This window comes from Trachemys scripta, chromosome 8, assembly GCF_013100865.1.
Source record: "Trachemys scripta elegans isolate TJP31775 chromosome 8, CAS_Tse_1.0, whole genome shotgun sequence".
Taxonomy (NCBI): Eukaryota; Metazoa; Chordata; order Testudines; family Emydidae; genus Trachemys; species Trachemys scripta.
The window spans coordinates 72,898,450-72,920,940 of NC_048305.1; the positions used below are offsets into that span (position 1 = coordinate 72,898,450).

General features: G+C 41.3%; 1 protein-coding gene across 2 annotated transcripts in view; it reads left to right on the top strand.

Annotated features, from left to right (window-relative positions):
• DPYD (dihydropyrimidine dehydrogenase) overlaps positions 1–22,491 on the top strand; it is a 595,247-nt gene that overhangs the window by 433,473 nt on the left and 139,283 nt on the right. For both annotated transcript variants that reach the window (XM_034779205.1, XM_034779204.1), the window contains 2 exons: positions 154–222; positions 6,446–6,529. In XM_034779205.1, coding sequence (XP_034635096.1) covers positions 154–222; positions 6,446–6,529 — 153 coding nt within the window. The remainder of the gene's footprint in view (positions 1–153; positions 223–6,445; positions 6,530–22,491) is intronic.

Here is a 22,491-nt window from a genome sequence, read left to right on the forward strand (position 1 = left end):
ATAATCTGTGGATCTTTTTTGCCTTCAATGTGCAGATACAGTGCTATAATAGTTACTGGTTGGAAGTACAACAGGATTCTGTGTCACTATACATAGTAGGTATAATTCACGTATACAGCAGCTTACAAATTATTGGATGTATTTTCTTTTCAGATTGTAATTGCCAGTATCATGTGCAGCTACAACAAGGATGACTGGACTGAACTTTCAAAAATGGCTGAGGTAATTGTTCCTTAACATGTTTCCTCATCTTTTATGTCTTGTTTTTATTTTTCTTAAATAAAGAGCTGCAATAAGAAACTCTACAGAAGAAATAGATTCAAAGTAAAAAATGAACATTTAAAGCATGTCCATCATAATTTGTTTATTCTGTGTTTTCATTAAAATGAAGGAAATGTAAATTTAAAGAACATCTATTCCATAAAAGCCTGTCCCTTGGATTTTTACACACTACCTGAAAAGCCTTTAGTCTCTGAATCCACATACTTTTTATTTGCATTTTAAGCAAACTGTATATTATGATGAATGCCCTGATAAAATTTAATTCTACCTTTGAGAGCCTAACTTGATCTTACCTTGCCTACAGGCACACTAGTTTGACAGCACCAGAAGAAATTTTGAATATAAAACTCTTGAATATTTAAAGTATAAAAGGCTCATTTAATGCTATTCTAGTTTTAATACAGACTTGCAAAAATGATAGCAAAGAAAGCCATTTTATATAATAGCAGTCAGCAGGTTTTCTGTAATATAAATCCAATCTTGCATAAATGCAAACAACCAACCATACACCTGAAATTTGTATTTCAATTTGAAGGAAAAAAAGCTATTAAAAATATTTATGTCCATGGTGAATATCATAAGAAATACTTGATTAAGACAGCATATTTTTTTAAATATGAAACAGATTTTGTTCCTCAAAGGTTTACAATGTCCACAGGAAATAGAGAGGTGTATATCCAAATCAATGTTAGAAGCTTTAATGCCCTTTGTGAAGAAAAAACAATCAGCTAGTCCTTATTCTTAGCTTTAGTTCAGAATTAATTACATTATAAATACCACACACATAAATAATTGGGGGCGTGCATATATTTATGAGTGTATATATGTGTGTGTGTGTGTGTGTGCATATATGTATATATCTATGTATATAATTGATTTTTCTTCACAAAGCCTTCTAAAGCCTCTTAGAGTGATCTGGAATGATGCTTCTCTATTTCCTTTGGTCATTTTAAACCTATGAGGAAAAAAAATCACTTTGGGGATTTAGGGAAGTGAAATTAAACATTATCAGTAATTGGCTTTGTGATCTTCAACACTAGGTCCATTTTATACCTGTATTTACTTAATTGACCATGAAATCTTTTGCGGAATCCATGCTTGACATGAGCTTTACCACTTTTAAACTGACTATGATGAATGGTTTTATCATGCCGCTTACTCCTCTTCTTTCTTTTCTATAAGGCAAAAATGTTTAGTGTTCTTTTATCTGTAATTGCTATCAATTTGAAAAAAAAAAGACACATTTTGAATCTGTAGTTGTATTAGCAGTAGCACTTTGGAAACGATGGAGTTGTTGGATAAATATATTTTGTAAAGTGTGATGTAACTTACATACTCAAAGTAATTCTTAATGTCCGCAGCTTGGAAAGCACCTAGCATAATTAATAATAAAATGCAGTAATATTTCTGTACCATATTTAAGGCCCTATCCAGAAGATAATAAATGTGGCCTTCCAGAGTGCATAAGCCCCAGAAGGTTGTGAATTCTGTCTCCACAGGAGACCGACCTATTCATGTTAAAGGTCAGCTTGTCATGGAAGCCAGTAACAAAAATAACAACAGCTTCATAGTCACAAGTTGCAGAGCTGACTAGGAAGTGGAAGGCTCATGAAAATGATGGATAGCTTTTCCCATGATCACATTCATTCAAAGCTGCTGAAACTTGTCACACAGCAGGCAAAAGTCACTCCAGTTCAATAAGAAAAAATGTAAATACAGAACAGAATTCTAGTTTAGGGGCAAGTACAAGACAAAGGGAATGGATACTGTGTCTCGAGCTCTCTGCCAGAGTAACTTGGTGAGGAGAAGATGAAATCTTTTCATTTGCTGTCATTGGATCTGTCAGTATTTTTTTTATTTTTAATTTCTGCTAATTACCTTAGAGAAAAGGTATTTTGGGAAATATTATTTATTCTTAATTGGGTCTTCCATGGGCTTTTTCTTGTTCTTTACTCTTTAATTATTTTTATTTTCTGAGGTCAACAACAAACACTATGCCCTGATGCAAGCAATTGTACAGAGTATACAGTTATGGAATCCACTTCTGCAGTTGGGAAACTAACTTTCGTGATTAGTCTTCGAAGCACAGGAGTTATCTGTGTGTACCAGCAACTACTGAACTTCTTTCTGACTTCTTGTCTAAATGTGCAGTGGCTAGTGTCTCCTTTTGGAGCATTTCACAGTATCAACTCAAAGAGGGAATTTGGTTGATTTATTTTGAAGAAGAACATTTTTTAAATAGTGTCTGACCTTTTAATTTCCTTGTAGCTTATTATAAATTTCACATTTTCATCTTTCTATTATATATTTCTTCTAAAAATCTTTAAGTAACTTCCCTTCTTCCTACTCATCAATGGAAGCAGACATCAGCTTTTTCTGATGAACAAATGATGCATGAATTTAGTTTAACCGCCATTTCAATAGAGGGTTGATTCTCACAAAGTTTTCAAAATTACCAGGTCTGAGGCATAGAGAAGAGGTTGCAAACTGAACTACTAAACACCTCTCCATGCCAACACAAAACATGAGCCGGGTATAATCTTTATAAATAGATCATTTTACTGATTGGGACATTTTGGGGGTTGATCCAGGCTACTAAGGGGTTTGGTCAATGTCTGCTTTGTAATCCTGGGTGTCTTGTGATTGTGCAACTTTGGTTCAGAAATGTGACCCAAACAGCCAGCCAGCAGCCTGCAAGCTTCACCCTGGCTTTGTCCACTTGGATACTTCTTGCAGGCTGACCTTAGAACCTTTCGAGCCCCAAACTTGCCCCACATCATCTTCCTGCAGGGTCCAGATCCTCTCACTGGATTCTTACAGAAAAAGTATTAGGTTCACTACCTCTACAGAGACTGTATAACAGGGGTGGGCAAACTTTTTGGCCCGAGGACCACATCTGGGAAAAGAAATTGTATGGCGGGACATGAATGCTCACAAAATTGCGGTGGGGGTGAGGGCTCTAGTTGGGGGTGCAGGCTCCAGGCTGGGGCCAGAAATCAGGAGTTCAGGGTACAGGAGGGTGCTCTGGGCTGGAATTGAGGAGTTCAGAGGGTGGGAGGGGGATCAGGGCTGGGGCAGGAGATTGGGGCATGGGGAGAGGCTTAGGGATACAGGCAGCGCTTACTTCAAGCAGCTCCCGGAAGCAGCGGAATGTCCCTTCTCCAGCTCCTGCACAGAGGTGTGGACGGGCGGCTCTGCACTCTGCCCCGTCCACAGGTGCCGACCCTGCAGCTCCCATTGGAGCGCCAGAGCGGGGCCATTGGAGCGTGTAAGAGGCAGAGAGGGGCCATGCTGCTGCTTCCGGGAGCTGCATGGAGCAGCCCCCGACCCTGCTCCCCGGCTGGAGCACCAGAGCAGGGCAAGCCCCAGACCCCACTCCCCAGCAGGAGCTCAAGGGCCAGATTAAAATGGCTGGTTGGCCGGATCCGGCCCGTGGGATGTTGTTTGCCTATCCCTTCTGTATAACATTCCAACCTGTCAGTTTACTAAAATCACACACTTTACTGAGTTTAGCCAGCACTGATGACTTACAATGGAAGCAAAACAAGTTTGTTAACAACAGATCATGGATTAAGAGATACAAAGTAAAAGAAATAAAGGAAGAGCAAATAAAAGTGAAAAAAGCATCTAGAAGTATAAAATGTAATCTAGCAAGTTCAAGATGGTTTTTTTCTCAATCAAAGTTTCTTTCTAGCTTTTTACTGGCTGGTCTGGCCAGGACCCATCACAGAGATCAAATGTCTTTGTTTCTTTGTCTCTTTAAAGTGATGGAACCTAGGGGTTCACTCCCCTCTGTTTATAGTTCAGTGAACCTTTGAAATTTATTCTTCTGAAGGGTAGCCACAGATAAAGTTCGTTAGCTCATGCTGAGTAAAGGAGCCATGAGCTCCATGCTGGATCCTCCTCGATTGGTAGATGCTACTATGCAAACTCTCTCTTCCTCCAATACAAATTGGCCTCTTTCCTTTGTCTGCAGAAACCCTGTTTATCAACTCCCCATGATGTGCCTGGTTTAAACACCTTTTAGTCATAGACTTTAAACCATAATATTAGTGAGTATACATAATTTCATATGCAACATTGTTACACATACTTTACAATGATATTATTGACCAGTGTAGTGTTAATTTTCAAGTGATACCTCACAACACATATTTTGTGCAAAACTCATTGCGGTTGTGTGTAGCGTGTGAACACCAGGTTGCCTAAGGTCATAGTGATGTTATTCACAATTTGTTTGTTGCACATATAACTTCAAATAGCTCAGGCTAAGAGGCTTATTTAAGGCTTTTCTACACTAATTGTAGGTTCTCTTTCACCAAATCCAAAAGACCAAGGGACTATCCTCCATCTCCTACCCCTCCCGGAGTCCATACCTATTCTTCAGCTGTCACAAGGCCCCAACACCTACATTTTTATTTTTAAAGGGTTGGGATGACCACTTTAAATCTTATACTGCTATCTGAATAGGTTCATTCCCTTGGGATTTTGGTTGGTTCTGCATGGCCTCTCACCATATACTTTTACCTTGAGGAGGAAACAGGTATTCAGAACTGCTCCTCCCAAAATTTAAGGGGCTTCTGTGTCGGAGATGCAAGCCAGGAAGCTGAATGTATGTCACATATACAGGCGCATACATGACAGTGGAAAAGGTACACTGCATCTCTCACAATAGCAATGTATCAGTAGTGCACAATAGGGCTCAGTATGGTTGTTGTGGGGGATTCCCTAACAACCACACAGTAGGAAGTGAAACACAGGAATTTAATGGTATGTTTTTGTTTTGATTTGCCAGATGCTGCTCCAGGGCTAAAGTATCCCTGTGACATAAAATCAGAGTTAAAAGCTATTAATCTCCCTGTTAATCTCAAACAGACACATGGTGGCAAATACGAAGAACCAATTTAGCAATGATGTTCTGCCTGTGGACAAAAGTTCAAAACTCTTCTGCAAAGAGGCTGTACGGTAGTGGAATTGAACAAGAGAAAATGAAGTTTTCCTGATGGTCTTCCTGCAGTTATCAGCACCTGAGCAGAGGTTCTGAGTCACTGAGACTGAGAACTGCATAAATAGTTTCTTCAGCTGAAAATAATGGATTTCATTTTTCAAAATTGTGACTTCCCTACACTCTTGCTGAATTTTGAATAAAGTTCTTCTGGGCATGGCTCATTTAATCATGATGGATCTTTAGTCGCTCTTCAGTTTTAGTAAGTTATACAGATGGGCAAACTGGTTACGATAAAATAAGAGCTCCGTCCTGAATTTCAGCATATCTCAAACTTAAACACAGTGTTTTTTAACATTTGAAGTTTGGTTAACTTCACTTTCATTATTATGCATCCTCTCATTCCACTTCATGTCCAGGTTCCAGCTGGGAACAGCAGCAGAAGTATTGAAATGCCACAAGGAAACCTGTTATCATACAGTTTTCCAACTAATTTTGTAGACCCAAGAGGCTTCAGTAAAATTCAGACAAGCATCCAAATGTTAGAGTGTTTGTTATCTGAGCCAAGCCAAACCCTTTGAGGTGTAAGCTTTCTATGCTGATACACTTGTATAAGTAAAAATTTCTTTGAACTTGATTTAAAAGGCCACCCTATAAAGTACTCTATTAGCTATCACCTTTGTATATATGCATCTTCAGTCCAATTCAAATGTAAAAAATTTGGTTTATTGAGTCTGATTTCTTATAGCTGTTGTGGTTTTCATAATACCAGAGCTACTCCTGATTTTTGTCCCACCCTCATAAAGAAAAATTCTAATATCCCACCCATTTTTCTAAGCCCAGCAATCTGAAAATTTGAAATATAAAAATCACATTTCAACATGAGTAAACAATTTAAAAAATGGATTTTGAAGTGTCCTTAAATATTTATATTTAAGTAAAATATTTGCTTTATTTTTCCTTTATAAATTTAGTCTTTACTTTGAATTTCTGATTTTTCCTCAGAAAACGACAATACCCTCTCATAATGGTCCAACAACTCTAGCTCAACTCTAGCTTATATTTATTTATTATTAAACACCAAAAGAAAAAAGGTTGACAGAAAAAAAAAATCTTACATTTAACATGAGTGATCTGTGTCAAGTTCCAAAAGTACCTGAATGTAAGAGTATAATATTTATGATTAACTTTGTGTATGTGTATGTGCATGTCTTACAGGCTTCCGGTGCAGATGCCCTGGAGTTAAATTTATCATGTCCTCATGGCATGGGGGAGAGAGGCATGGGCCTGGCCTGTGGGCAGGTAGGACTTTAATAGCTATCTCTTTCATGTCAATGCAGTGCTAGTGCATTAATAGTTATACCTCAGGGGCAAAGACATACGGAGAAGATTACTGACTTGAGATTTTCAGGTCTACCTTGTTTAAATATTTAGAGTGCTTAAAAAGGAGAAAGTGACAGAAGCTGAGATTACACAGAGTGTTTAGTTTTATCAAGGACAAAAATATGTTTGTGTTTGACAGAAAACAATATTAAAACAAATAGTTTGTAGAAGTCAGAGAATTTGCTGATTTTTCAGTGCAATGTCTTTACTTATTAATTAATGTTGATCCATATCTTCTGGAACTACTCAGTGCAAACGATTTAAATTCATAGTGATTTTATGGTACAGGGAACATAACCCAAATAGTATTATTCAATTTTTAGCATCTGATCCTAATTCCTTAATTGTGTTTTGGAAATTGCAAAAGAATTTGAACTATATTTATTATTGGTGGGATTGGTGGTACCATCTAGAGCTAAGGTTGTCCAACACTTTTCATTATAAAACCCTCTTTCAGTACTTAATTAGGTTTGGAAGGATTAAATTTTTATCATTAAATGTTGGTAAATGTCAAAATGTTGGTAAGTGTCACCATACACATAAAAAAATGTTTCCATCAATAACTGAAATGCACAGATAGGCAAAATAAAAAAAATGCTGCTTGAGAACTTATTAGAGTTTGATTTAAGGATATTTACTTGGTATATTTTGACACGTGATGTTAACAATTTGTGTCTTAATAGTTATAAAGCTTTAACTTTTTGAATCTCAACATCTGTTATTAAATAACTATTGTCTGATTCCTGCATAATTTCTTGCAACTGAACATTTAAATGGATAAAAATAATAATAAAAAACCATTGATATTATCCATCAAAATTATTTTAAAAAAATCTGCCAGGGCTACTTATAACTTTGCAAAAATTTAACCATTTGGGCTGAAATTTTCCTTGTCAGGAGTTTGTGTCAGGCTGAATTATTTTAGAAATTTTCAGCAAAAATTATTCAGTAGTTGTTGAAAGTGAGATTAAGGGAAAATGTTGTTTTGCCCTTGTTTAAAAAAATTCTTATATCCATTTCATTGAGAAGCTCTACCCCCTCCATGCATTGGAGTAAGGGCCTGAAATGTGATGGAGGTGGGGGAAGGAGGATTGTTTTGTGTTAGAAATGTGCCTATGCTGTTTTCTGGGAAAACTGCTCAAATTTGGCCAAGTTATAGGCCTTTGAAAAATCTCAGTTTGCACATGCGCAGTAGGGACTTTTTAGAGTTTCGCAAATAAATTCTCCAAAGATTCCCTCTGAACAGAGTGCGCTCCAGCCAAGGACTACAGATGCTGAGCCAGACTTTACCTGCAATCATTGGTGCAGGCTGCTGTGGCACTGGCCACCAGAACTAAGAGCAAAGAAACAGTCTCTCCCGTGCTCTCAGTTCTTCCCCTGCTGGTTGTCTGGCTATGCTGACAGGAGACATTAGATATGGGTTTAATCAGGCCGCAATTTTATTTTTAGATATCTGGGACTAACCCGGTGGTTAAAATGTGCAGTGCAGGTGAAAACCCCCAAATTCACTGGGGGGGGGATTGTTTTTTCCAGCCCCCCCCCGCCTCCTACACACACCTTTCTGTCCTTCCAGTAGATCCACTGCCGGGAACCTCCAATTCCAGCCAATTCCAGGGTGGGGCTTCCACTAGCTCCCCCCATTTTCCTCCAGATCCCTCCAGCAATTCCCTTGCCAGGACCTTACCAACCACCCCTGCTTGTAGGAGGGGTTAATGTGGACTATAATGATGGGGGGTTGGCTCCCTGTTGTAGCAATCAGAGGAATCCCCAACTGCCCCAGCTCGCGCAGTTACCAAACACCTCTCCTTAATTTCCTTTCCAAGTCATGTATCCATTCTTTTGTGCCTTAATTTATGGAGTACCTGCACCGAACATCCGCTATACCGCCCGTCAATCTATGCATGAACAGAGCCCACCTGAACCTGCTGCGAGGAAGATGAAAAAACCCCAACTGCACCTGGCCAATATGGTGATAACGGAAAAATTCCTTCCCAGCTCCCCTTAGCGGGGTGGCTAGCATAATGCACACCAGATATAGCTAAACAGCAGGCATATTTCTGACCTAAAGAGGGAGGGAGGGTGGGTGCTGCCTGGCCTGCTTAGAGTAATGAGGGGCGGGTCCAGGCCCAGCTGACCTTTTTAAACCCCTCAATCCTAGGTGGTGAGTCATCTACCACGCTGACTGCTTTTCCAGCAGTTTTACGTCTCCCCTCCTCCCCCCAAGCCAGAAAGCATTGCCCTCTTCTCCTGGCCAGCCAGACAAACCCCACCCTTGCTGAAAGTGCAGGGTGGTGACTCTCAGGCAGTGTGGAGGAGGAAGCTGCCTGACTTGAATGCAGGCAGTAATCCTGTGAGAAAAACAGTATAGGATCATGTCATTAAAGACTATCACAGTCCATATGCACAAGGGGTCTGAACAAAGCTTGGCACTTCCACCTTTAACTCTAGCATTTCCTAACTTTTGTGAGTGCTTGACTTTGCCACTTCAATGTAGTTTTTATCTATTTATCTATCTATATTCGGGGGGGAGGGGGTGCAAATCCAATAGATGCCCAATAGATTACCCCTGCATCTTCAGATGAACCTAAAATAATCCAGAATCTAAGTACAATGAGGCAAGTTAACTATAAAGGTTTATTTTTAAACCCTTGACCTGGTATACTAAAGGGGTACATCTACACTACAGCGGGGAGTCGATTTAAGATACACAAATTCAGCTACGTGAATAGCGTAGCTGAATTCGACGTATTGCAGCCAACTTACCCCGTTGTGAGGACGGCGGCAAAATCGACTTCTGCCGCTTTTTGTCGGCGGCGCTTACTACCACCTCCGCTGGTGGAGTTAGAGCGCCAATTTGGGGATCGATTGTCGCGTCCCGACGGGACGCGATAAATCGATCCCCGAGAGGTCGATTTCTACCCGCCGATTCAGGCGGGTAGTATAGACCAGACCAAGAAGGAGTCATAACAATTTCAATGGGACTATGTACACACTTCAGTTGATTCTCAGGATTACAGTTCCGCCAGATATAGTATATACAAAAGATTATTTCTTGGAACATGGTATCAATCTCCTTCATTGCCTATATTACACACCATACTTGTTATTAAAAACTATGTACAGTGGTCAGTTCTCAAAGTTATGATTAAAAAAAGAGAGATTTAAATTTATAAAAGGTTCCAAGTCTATCACAGCAAAACAGTAACAGCTGTTATAGGTTTTTTTACAGTGTGCATTTGGTCAAAAGCAACAACAAACATCTGCAATAACCATATCTGACTTGTTGATTAGCCAAATTCTGTCCAAAAATCTGCACTGCATATCTCATTATGGAACAAGTTATGTATTTGTGGATTATCTCAATGTGTCATTCCACAGTCTCAAAAGGGGTGTCATTTGGTCAGAGAGAACCCTGAAGGGCTTCCCATGGAAACAGAAATAGACAGATTTCAAGCTCATTTTTGAGCATAAGTTACTTCCAGCCTTAGCTGGCTGGAATAATGTATGCATGTGAAGCTGCTTAGAAGTGTAGTCAGTAGGGAGCTGTCTGCCTACATGAGTTTTTACATATCTTTCAACTAGTGTAAAATCAGAGAACCAAATGCAAAATTTGAGCACACATGGCTATCTTGTGGATTTGTGACACTCCTCAGAGGAGTTTGGCTCTGTAAACCAATAAGATTACATTACATATACATATATGTTTGCATATTAATAGCATTTCTCTGTTCTCCATACAATATGGATTTTTTTAAATGTTTAATCTTACTACTCTCATTTAAATAGATATTTGTCTTTATTTAACTGCCTCAGAGCAGCAGCTGTGAGAGACCAGAACACAATTTAAGTTCTTTAGACAAAATATATATATACACAAAGCAAAATTTTTAAGTTCTTCAGTGTTTTGGACCTAGTTCAGGCAAATTTTTATTGACTTCTGATGAGGTTTGCTGAAGTAAGGACTGACTAAGGGGGTACTATTGTGATAAGACTCACAGGTCTTTCAGTGGTACACCAAAGGGGTCCCTTATCCAAAATGTAACATTCCCATATGGTACTCCACAGGGGACACCTTATTAAGCCAGACAGTGCCATGGAGTATTCTGAGTTAAATCCCAATAGGTGTTTTCAGAGGCACCCCCAGGTGGGAAGTAAGTAGATGCAGTTGAGCCAAGTGAGACTATGAATCTTAAAAAGGAGCTGGGATGCTCTCAGGGAAAACAACAAGGTGGGGCTTGAGACTGTAGAGCTATCCTATTCATTCTGTCGATCAGAAGTTCTTAAACTTTCTTCATAGCACAGGCCGCAGCTTAACAGAGAGATTGTCCTATGGGCTTCCTCCCTTCTCATTCATGATTGCATAATATCTTTGGGATAACTACAGCAGTTGCTTGCTTACATGGAAAGATAATGCTAGGAAAGTATATATGTATTTTATCTGTCTTGAATGTGATATAGTTGGTGTGTTTTTCTTCTTAAATGTTAATCACACTGTCTATGTTTGCTCCTCGTTTCACTCTGTACAATTTGTGGGAATTGGGCCATGTCTAGAAATCTGGAAACTATTTCCATTTTTCTCTGCCCTATTTATTGCCCACTCTCTGCCACCTCTATTGTTTTACACCTCAGTAAATTTTAAGAATTATTTCCAGGTTTATTTAGAGAACAAGGAGGCGAGTTTGGCCTAAAAATGGCCATTTGTTTATACTGCATTATGACACTCAGCTTTTTATGTGAGGTTAATTCCAAGCCATTAATGAAGACATTCTGACACCTTAATAGTTTACTTTGCCAGAGAGTAATTTTAAGAGGCATCTGTATTGCTGCCAATATGTTACTTAAAGCATGTATTAAATTTCAATTTCATTTATTAACACTGGTTCATGGTAATAAAATTTTAATTTGTATTTCTTTTATAACAATTTACAAATATATCGGAGTCTGTTTATACTTAAGGCCCTACCAAATTCACAGTCCATTTTGGTCAATTTTATAGCTATAGGATTTTAAAAATCATAAATTTCATAATTTCAGATATTTGAATCTGAAATGTCACCCTGTTGTAATTGTAGGGGTACAGACCCCAAATGGAATTGTGGGGTGGTCACAAAGCTATTGTAGGGAGGGTTGCAGTACTGCTACCCTTACTTTTGCACTGCTGCTGGCAGCAGCACTGCCTTCAGAACTGGGCAGCTGCACAGTGGTGGCTGCTGGCCAGGAGCCCAGCTCTGAAGGCAGTGCTGCCACCAGCAGCAGTGCAGAAGTAAGGATGGCATGGTATGGTATTGCCACCCTTAATTCTGCACTGCTGCCTGAAGAGCTGGGCCCTCAGTCAGCTGCCACCACTCTCCAACCACCCAGCTCTGAAGGCAGCAGCACAGAAGTAAGGGTGGCATGGCATGGTATTGCCACACTTACTTCTGCTCTGCTTCTGTCAGGGCACCGCCTTCAGAGCTGGGCATCCAGCCAACAGCTGCCGCTCTCTGGCCACCCAGAGCTCCAAAGTCAGTGCAGAAGTAAGGATGGTAATACTGCAACCCCCCTAAAATAACCGTGCAACCCGCTGCAACTCTCTTTTGGGTCAGGACCCCTAATTTGAGAAACTCTGGTCTCCCCCATGAAATCTGTATAGCATAGGATAAAAGCACAGAAAAGACCAGATTTCACAGTCCATGATGTATTTTTCATGGCTGTGAATTTGGTAAGGTCTATTGATACTGTTAAGAATGTCAACAGAAACTTCATCATTCATTATGTAGTGCTACTGTGCTGACTTCCTCAGAAGAGTAGTAATGTAGCCCTTCAATGTTTATATAACAGTAAATATATAGACCACCAGGTACAGTGTGTCATTTTTAAAACTACAGTATTTTTCCCATGTTCATCATTCATTTTAGCTCAGTCCTGTAGTAATTATAGTTTGACAACAGTTAATACAAATGATAAATCCATCTCAGCACTGAAAGTGATAGTGCTCACATTTCAATCCAGAAGACCTTGTTAAAGTTAGACATTGTTTTTCCCATATTATCACTGATTGCTGATAAGATTTCACTACAGATTTTTTCTCTTCATAAAAAAAAGTCTTTATATTGGGAGCTATGCCAAAATTCTTTCAGATTCTTTGTTAAATCATCTTCCCAAAAAGAACACTACAGGTGTGCTACCATTATTTTGATTGAAAAAACATATATTTCACAGCTTTGAGCTCTACATGTTTATTCCAGAAAAGTCTTGCATTATCTTCAGTTATTCTCAGATGGAGAAGCAAACCGTTACATTAGGTGATTGATCTGATAAGCTAGGTTTGATGTTCTCTCCCTTAGAAGGTTTTGTTGTTCAGATGGAACCTCAGATCCAACATGTTTAATGTCACATCTACTAAGAAACTTAACAACAAGATGGTCTGTGACAATTCACATCCAAGGTCTTCAAAAGTTTTGATGTTTCTCACTAGCCTAATGAGGAGGGGGAAAAGAACAGAAGAGTTTGCTTTACTAAATTTCTAGCCAAGATTTTTTGCAATGTTCATACTAGAGATATGGAAGGACTAAGAGACAAAAAGAAGCACAAATATTTTCCTTGTAACTTGGGAAGAGGTAGTCATTATGGTGAGGAGATCTAAGTGAGCTTTTTCAAGAGTTCAGAGAAAACAGATATATTTGGTCAAACTCTGTGAGTATTCATTATGCTTCTAAATTTTATTTTTAAAGAGAAGATTCATTTATTGTATGCAGGAGCAAAAATAGTGTGCTATAAACAGACATTTTAAAGTTAATGACACTCTTGTTTATGAATATTTCCTAGCAACTAATCCTTACTATCTGCCAATATATGACATGCATATCTTGCAAATTCAGCTATAGGGTTTTATTTTTGGGGGGAAGGGAGTTAATTTCCATTGGCATAAACGTACATTTGTTTTGTGAGCACCAAAATCCAGATCACAACAATTTAATGGTAATTTAACTATTCAGTTCATATCTAAAAGAAGCTTGTTTTTGTAAAATTTTTCTTATATTTATTTTCATTTTATGTAAACTCCATTTGGCTGTGTTTATGGTATATTGCCTACAATTAGGAGGGCAGTTGAGCAACTTAAAGCCTGCATTGCCTTATGCAAAAGTGCAGAAATCTTCAAAAAAAAAAAAAAAAAAAAAGCAACTGGTTACTCTATAGAGATGAAAACTAGCTATGTGACACCCTTAGATTTACACCACACTCCCTTGGAAATAGAACTGATGAGTCTGCTTCTTAATTGAGGTGCACAGCATCACAACATAATTTACTGCTGCAATGTCAGCAAGAAGTTGTGACTATTTTAAATAGTTGATCCCCCAAACAAAATGTGATTATATGGCTGCTTATGTAGCACTCTTTCACCCTACAATGATATGTTGGTTTAGCATAGTTCATTGAGTCCTCCATGCAGCATTAGTTCTCTCTCTTCACTTTTGTATCAGTTACTGCAAAAACTTACGCAAAGAACCATAGGAGTGCACCACAACAGTAGTGGGAATATTTTCTCTTATTGTTTCAGAAGTTCTGTGTCTCATTTTTCACTTGTATTACCCATTTTATCTTTGTTTAGTGTAGGGGAGGAGGCAGGCAGGGTTTTGTGTGCTCTCTTTCTCCCTTACCCTATTTGATTTTTTTTAATCAGTGAATTAAAGGAAGAAACACACTAGACCAAATTTCAGAGTAACAGCCGTGTTAGTCTGTATCCGCAAAAAGAATACCGCAAAAATGTGGCACCTTAGAGACTAACAAATTTATTAGAGCATAAGCTTTCGTGGACTACAGCCCACTTCTTCGGATGCATATAGAATGGAACATATATTGAGGAGATATATATACACACATACAGAGAGCATAAACAGATGGGAGTTGTCTTACCAACTCTGAGAGGCCAATTAATTAAGAGAAAAAAAACTTTTGAAGTGATAATCAAGCTAGGCCAGTACAGACAGTTTGATAATAGGTGTGAGAGTACTTACAAGGGGAGATAGAGTCAATGTTTGTAATGGCTCAGCCATTCCCAGTCCTTATTCAAACCGGAGTTGATTGTGTCTAGTTTGCATATCAATTCTAGCTCTGCAGTCTCTCTTTGGAGTCTGTTTTTGAAGTTTTTCTGTTGTAATATAGCCACCCGCAGGTCTGTCACTGAATGACCAGACAGGTTAAAGTGTTCTCCCACTGGTTTTTGAGTATTTTGATTCCTGATGTCAGATTTGTGTCCATTTATTCTTTTGCGTAGAGACTGTCCAGATTGGCCAATGTACATGGCAGAGGGGCATTGCTGGCACATGATGGCATATATCACATTGGTAGATGTGCAGGTGAACGAGCCCCTGATGGTATGGCTGATGTGATTAGGTCCTATGATGATGTCACTTGAATAGATATGTGGACAGAGTTGGCATCGGGGTTTGTTACAAGGATAGGTTCCTGGGTTAGTGGTTTTGTTCAGTGATGTGTGGTTGCTGGTGAGTATTTGCTTTAGGTTGGGGGGTTGTCTGTAAGCGAGGACAGGTCTGTCTCCCAAGATCTGTGAGAGTAAAGGATCATCTTTCAGGATAGGTTGTAGATCTCTGATGATGCGCTGGAGAGGTTTTAGTTGGGGGCTGAAGGTGACAGCTAGTGGTGTTCTGTTATTTTCTTTGTTGGGCCTGTCTTGTAGGAGGTGACTTCTGGGTACTCGTTTGGCTCTGTCAATCTGTTTTTTCACTTCAGCAGGTGGGTATTGTAGTTTTAAGAATGCTTGATAGAGATCTTGTAGGTGCTTGTCTCTATCCGAGGGATTGGAGCAAATACGGTTATATCTTAGAGCTTGGCTGTAGACAATGGATCGTGTAGTGTGTCCTGGATGGAAGCTGGAGGCATGTAGGTAAGTGTAGCGGTCAGTAGGTTTCCGGTATAGGGTGGTATTTATGTGACCATCGCTTATTAGCACAGTAGTGTCCAGGAAATGGACCGCTTGTGTGGATTGATCTAGGCTGAGGTTGATGGTGGGATGGAAATTATTGAAATCGTGGTGAAATTCCTCAAGGGCTTCTTTTCCATGGGTCCAGATGATGAAGATGTCATCAATGTAGCGCAAGTAGAGTAGGGGTGTTAGGGGACGAGAGCTAGGGAAGCGTTGTTCTAAGTCAGCCATAAAAATGTTGGCATATTGTGGGGCCATGCGGGTACCCATAGCAGTGCCGCTGACTTGAAGGTATATATTGTCCCCAAATGTGAAATAGTTGTGGGTGAGGACAAAATCACAAAGTTCAGCCACCAGGTTAGCTGTGACATTATCAGGGATACTGTTCCTGATAGCTTGTAGTCCATCTTTGTGTGGAATATTGGTGTAGAGGGCTTCTACGTCCATAGTGGCCAGGATGGTGTTTTCTGGAAGATCACCGATGGATTGTAGTTTCCTCAGGAAGTCAGTGGTGTCCCGAAGATAGCTGGGAGTGCTGGTAGTGTAGGGTCTTAGGACAGAGTCTACATAACCAGACAAGCCTGATGTTAGGGTGCCAATGCCTGAGATGATGGGGCGTCCAGGATATCCAGGTTTATGGATCTTGGGTAGCAAATAGAATACCCCTGGTCGGGGTTCTAGGCATGTGTCTGTACGGATTTGTTCCTGTGCTTTGTCAGGGAGTTTTTTTAGCAGATGGTGTAGTTTCTTTAGGTAATCCTCAGTGGGATCAGAGGATAATGGCCTGTAGAATGTGGTGTTAGAGAGCTGTCTAGCAGCCTCCTGGTCATATTCCAATTTATTCATGATGACGACAGCACCTCCTTTGTCAGCCTTTTTGATTATGATGTCAGGGTTGTTTCTGAGGCTGTAGATGGCGTTGTGTTCTCATAGACTCATAGACTCATAGACTTTAAGGTCAGAAGGGACCATTATGATCATCTGGTCTGACCCCCTGCATGCTGCAGGCCATAAAACCGTCCCTACCCCTTCCCTGGACTCTGCTGTTGAAGTCCCCAATCCTGTTTTAGGTGACTTCAATCGGCAGAAACCCTCCTGCTAGAGATCCCTGCCCCATGCTGCGGAGGAAGGCGAAAAACCTCCAGAGGCTCAGCCAATCTGCCCTGGAGGAAAATTCCTTCCCGACCCCAAATATGGCGATCAGTAAGACCCCGAGCATATAGGCAAGAGTCTCCAGCCTGACCCCTGTCAGCCATTATACAATTTACCTACCATTGCTTGGTTTTCCTTGACTACTATGTTTTACCATTAAACCATTCCCTCCATAAATTTATCTAACTTAATCTTAAAACCAGACAGGTCCGTCGCCCCCACCGTTTCCCTCGGAAGGCCGTTCCAATATTTCACCCCTCTGACGGTCAGAAACCTTCGTCTAATTTCGAGCCTGAACTTCCCCACGGCCAGTTTATATCCATTCGTTCTCGTATCCACATTAGTACTGAGCTGGAATAATTCTTCTCCCTCCCTCGTATTAATCCCTCTAATATATTTAAAGATAGCAATCATATCCCCCCTCAGCCTTCGCTTTGTCAGACTAAACAACCCAAGCTCCTCTAGTCTCTTTTCATACGACAGGTTTTCCATTCCTCTGATCATCCTAGTGGCCCTTCTCTGCACCCGTTCCAGTTTGAGTTCATCTTTTTTAAACATGGGAGACCAGAACTGCACACAGTACTCCAAATGAGGTCTCACCAGCGCCTTGTACAACGGAAGCAGGACCTCCTTATCCCTACTAGATATACCTCGCCTAATGCATCCCAAGACAGCATTGGCTTTTTTCACCGCCACGTCGCATTGTCGACTCATAGTCATCCTGCGGTCTACGAGGACCCCTAGGTCCTTCTCCTCTTCCGTTACTTCTAACCAATGCGTCCCCATCTTGTAACTAAAATTTTTATTAGTCATCCCCAAATGCATCACCTTACACTTTTTACTATTAAATTTCATCCTATTTCTGATACTCCAATTCACAAGCTCATTCAAGTCTCCCTGCAGGATATCCCTATCCTCCTCCGAATTTACAACGCCTCCCACCTTCGTATCATCCGCAAACTTTATCAGCCCACTTCTGCAATCGGTTCCGAGGTCAGTTATAAATAAATTAAATAAAATGGGTCCCAAAACCGAACCTTGAGGCACTCCACTACTAACCTCCCTCCAACCTGACAGTTCACCCTTCAATACGACCCGCTGCATTCTCCCCATTAACCAATTCCTTATCCACCTCTGGATTTTCATATCGATCCCCATGTTTTTCAGTTTAACCAATAATTCCTCATGGGGTACAGTATCAAACGCTTTACTGAAATCCAGGTATATCAGATCCACCGCATTTCCCTTATCTAATAAATCCGTTACTTTCTCAAAGAAGGAGATCAGATTCGTTTGGCACGATCTGCCCTTCGTAAAACCATGTTGTAATTTATCGCAATTGCCACTAACCTCCAGGTCCTCAACTAGTTTCTCTTTCAGAATTTTCTCTAACACCTTGCACACTACAGATGTTAAACTAACAGGCCTGTAGTTACCCGGATCACTTTTTTTCCCTTTCTTGAAAATAGGAACCACATTAGCTATTCTCCAGTCTAACGGGACCACCCCCGAGTTTACAGATTCATTAAATATTATCGCTAATGGGCCTGCTATTTCCCGCGCCAATTCCTTCAATATTCTCGGATGAAGATCGTCCGGTCCTCCCGACTTAGCCCCATTAAGGCATTCAAGTTTTGTTTCTACCTCGGATACGGTAATCCCCCATCCTGAATGCCCCTCTGTAGTGGTGCTAGTATCCCTAATACCTTCATTGGCCTCATTGAACACCGATGCAAAATATTCATTGAGATATTGCGCCATGCCTAGATTGTCTTTAATCTCCTCTCCGGCAATAGTCTTCAGCGGTCCCACTTCTTCTTTCTTTGCTTTCTTCCTATTTATGTGGCTGTAAAACCTCTTACTATTGCTTTTAATTCCCCTCGCTAGGTCCAACTCTACACGGCCTTTGGCCTTTCTCACTCTATCTCTACATTCTCTGACTTCGCTAAGGTAAGTTTCTTTACTAATCCCTCCCCTCTTCCACTCTTTGTACGCTTTCTGTTTTTTCCTAATCGCCCCTATGAGTCGGTCGCTCATCCAGCTCGGTCTAAATCTCCTGCTTTGTAATCTTTTTCCCTTTTTTGGAATGCAGGCCTCCGACAGCTCATGCATCTTTAACTTGAAGTAATCCCAGGCTTCTTCTGCCTTTAGATCCATTAATACGTTTGCCCAATCCACTTCCCTTACCAGTCCCCTTAATTTGTTAAAATTGGCCTTTTTAAAATTATAAACCCTAGTCTTTGACTTAATTCTGTTACTCCTCCCATGTATTTTAAACCGAATTAGCTCATGATCACTGGAGCCCAAATTGTCCCCCACTACCACTTCCTCAACGAGGTCCTCACTACTCACCAGAATCAAATCTAGAATGGCCTCCCCCCTCGTCGGTTCAGCTACCACTTGATGAAGGAATTGATCAGCAATCACATCTAGGAACATCTGAGCCCTATTATTACTACTAGCGTTTGTGCCCCAATCTATATCCGGGAAGTTAAAGTCCCCCATGATTACACAGTTTCTATTAGTAATTACTTCTCTAAAGACATTAAATAGTTCCTTATCCATATCCTGGGTCGATCCCGGCGGTCTATAGCACACTCCAAGCACTATCCCCGGAGAGGCTCTAGTAGTCCTATTACCCAGTGTGAGTATTGCCCAGACGGACTCTGTGTTATCTAATCCATCAACTATTATTTCTTTACAGCTTATTTCACTATTGACATACAATGCCACCCCCCCCACCTTTACCTTTGTTCCGGTCTTTCCTAAACAGCACATACCCCTCCATACCTGCGTTCCAGTCGTGACTGCCATTCCACCACGTTTCTGTTATTCCTACGATATCTGGTTTCAGCTCTTGGACCAAGAGCTCCAATTCCTCCATTTTATTACCTAGGCTTCTGGCATTGGTGTATAAACACCCTAATGTATGTCGTTTAGCCTGTCTCCCATTAGTAGCACTGTAAGTTGCGGGCCTCCTTGCGTCCGCCCCCCCTGTCCTTCCTATGTCCGATCTCATCTCCCCGGCTATGTCTCCTCTCATTTTACTCACCTTTTCCATACTGGAATCTGGCGTGGAGATTAACTGTGCATCTCCCAACCTTCTCCCCAAACTTCCTAGTTTAAAGCTCTTTTGATAAGATGAGCCAGCCTCCCTCCCAGAAGTCTATTTCCTTCCCTACTCAGGTGAAGCCCATCCCGCGAGAACAGGTTTCTGTCCCCGAAAGCCTCCCAGTGGCCATACATCCCAAAGCCCTCCTTATAGCACCACTCTCTTAGCCAACTATTTATTCTCACAATCCTATCAGCCCTTTGCTGCCCTTCCCTCGGAACGGGCAGAATCCCACTAAAGATAATCTGAGCCTCTATCTCCTTGAGCATCTTCCCCAGCCTAGCATAATCTCCCTTGATTCTCTCTAACGAGAACCTAGCCGTGTCATTCGTTCCTACATGAAGGATTATCAAGGGGTTCTTACCTGCTCCTTTTAGGATCCTTTTCAACCGCAGGTCCACATCGCGTATCTTTGCGCCCGGTAGACAGCACACCCTTCTGTTCTCCGGGTCCGCCCTGGTCACAGGCCTGTCCAATCTCCTCAGTAATGAGTCTCCAATTACATACACCTGCCTTCGCCTGGCAACAGTGCAATCTAGTAATCTAGTCTCTAATCCCTCTACTCCTGACCTGTGCCTGTTCCTATCTTCCCTTATGCTCCCCCTTATGCCTTCCTGATTCCTCCCGGGGCCCAGAATTGGTGCTGTCTCCATCAACTCCTCCCCTCGCTCTCTTGGACTAGCTGCTCTTCTCTTCTTCCTCAGTCTCCCACCTTCAGCTGCCACCTGCTGCCCCTCCACCTCGCTATCCAAACACTCGAACCTATTCCTGAGTTCTATTCCCCCCTCGCTGGCCCTTCTTTTCCTTGGCCTGCTTCTCACAGTCACATGCTTCCACCTCCCATGTTCTCCCCCTTCCATTCCCCTCTCACCGTCCTCTGCCTCTATCTGCGCTGCAGGACACTCTCCTTCAGCCCCTCCTTGCCTGTCCTCCATCAGCTGCTCAAACCCCCGCCTAAACTCCACCAGGGTATCTACCTGCATCTCTAGCCCCTTAATCTTTTCCTCCAGTAACACTATCAGGCGACACTTCATACAAACATACCTGTGTTCCAGCTCCCCTGCTAGGACCATATACATACCACAGCTTCCACATGCAGCCATCTGCATTCTGTCTGCTCCTGCTGCTTGGCTCATGCCTGCTGCGCTCCCTGCCCACAGCACCTGTGGACTCAGAGCACACACCACACCGTGCCCTCCTGCCTCCCCCCTTACCTCCTCCAATGAGAACTCCCTCTCAAACTCCCCTGTTAGCCGCCCTGTTTGCTGCCTCCGGTGCCGCTGCTCGCAGCTGTGCCGCTGCCTGGCTGGGCGGCCGCTTTTATGGGCCCCCTAATCAGTCAAGCCCCGCCCCCTACTCAGGGCTCGGCGTCCTTCCCAGCACCCAGCCCCTGCAGGCCCCTACAAACACACAAGAACACCACAAGAACACCAAGGACAGACACAAATACATGGCTGAGGTTATGTGGCAAGTGATGTTGCTTTTCCACAATTTCAGCCTTTGCACGTTGACGGAAGCAATCTATGTAGAAATCCAGTCTGTTGTTTCGACCGTCCGGAGGAGTCAATGCAGAATCCTTTTTTTTGTAGTGCTGGTAGGGAGGATTCTGTGGGTTAGTATGCTGTTCAGAGGTATGTTGGAAATATTCTTTGAGTCGGAGACGTCGAAAGTAGGATTCTAGGTCACCGCAGAACTGTATCATATTCATGGGTCTGGAGGGACAAAAGGACCAAATATTCTCCTGAGGAAAATCAGTTCACCTCCACCCAAGTCAATGGAGCAGTGCCAGTTTACACCAGCAGAGAATTTGTATACTCAGTGCAGCAGTGTTTTGTAGTCAGTATTTAGAATACATGAGGAGAATGGCTGCTAACCATATCATGTTCAAAACACCTCTCTCACACAAACAAATCTAAAAAGTAAACTCATCAAAGTCATTTCTCTTACAGAAGGAAGGACGAGAGAGAGAGAGAGAGAGATTACACTGCTCTACAGCCAAAATGCTTCTGAAATAAATGTAATCAAACGTTACTAATTCTGGGTCACTAAGAATGAAAATGATGCTTAAAATTGTTGATTGGCTCTAGTTTTCAAGATATGCTATTGGGTCAGTATATATGACCCTTGACTTGGGAATGGCGGAGGATGAGTGAGTTATAAAGGGAAGGGATCTCAATTTAAACCAGAAATGACTAAAATACATCTTTGACTGGATCTATGAATAAATCTATGACTGGGTTTGGACAATACTTGCTTTTTAGGCAAAACAATGAATGATGCAATCTGAAGCTGGTATTGCGTCATATATGATATGAATTGCATCATGTTATTCCTAGAAGTCATGGATGATGCAATCATAACAAAGCTTACATCACTCTGCTGAACAAATTGCCCTATATCAGCTCTAGAAATCATACAGTGTCGTGCTCTCTTATTTGTCAGTGTTTGATTTTGCAGAGGGACACATTTCTGTTTCGCCAAAGTGAGCAGAGATGCCTCGTACTTGTGTGAACAGTGCAGATAACTTCTGCTATATTTGTGGTGAAGTGACTTTTGCATCACAAAAGCACAGTATAACCACTATGGTTAAGAAAGCCTATCACCTTTATTTTGGCTGCAAAATTGGAGATCAGGACAAGAGGTTGGCCCCACACATATGCTGCAACACTTGTGCAACAAATCTTTGCCAGT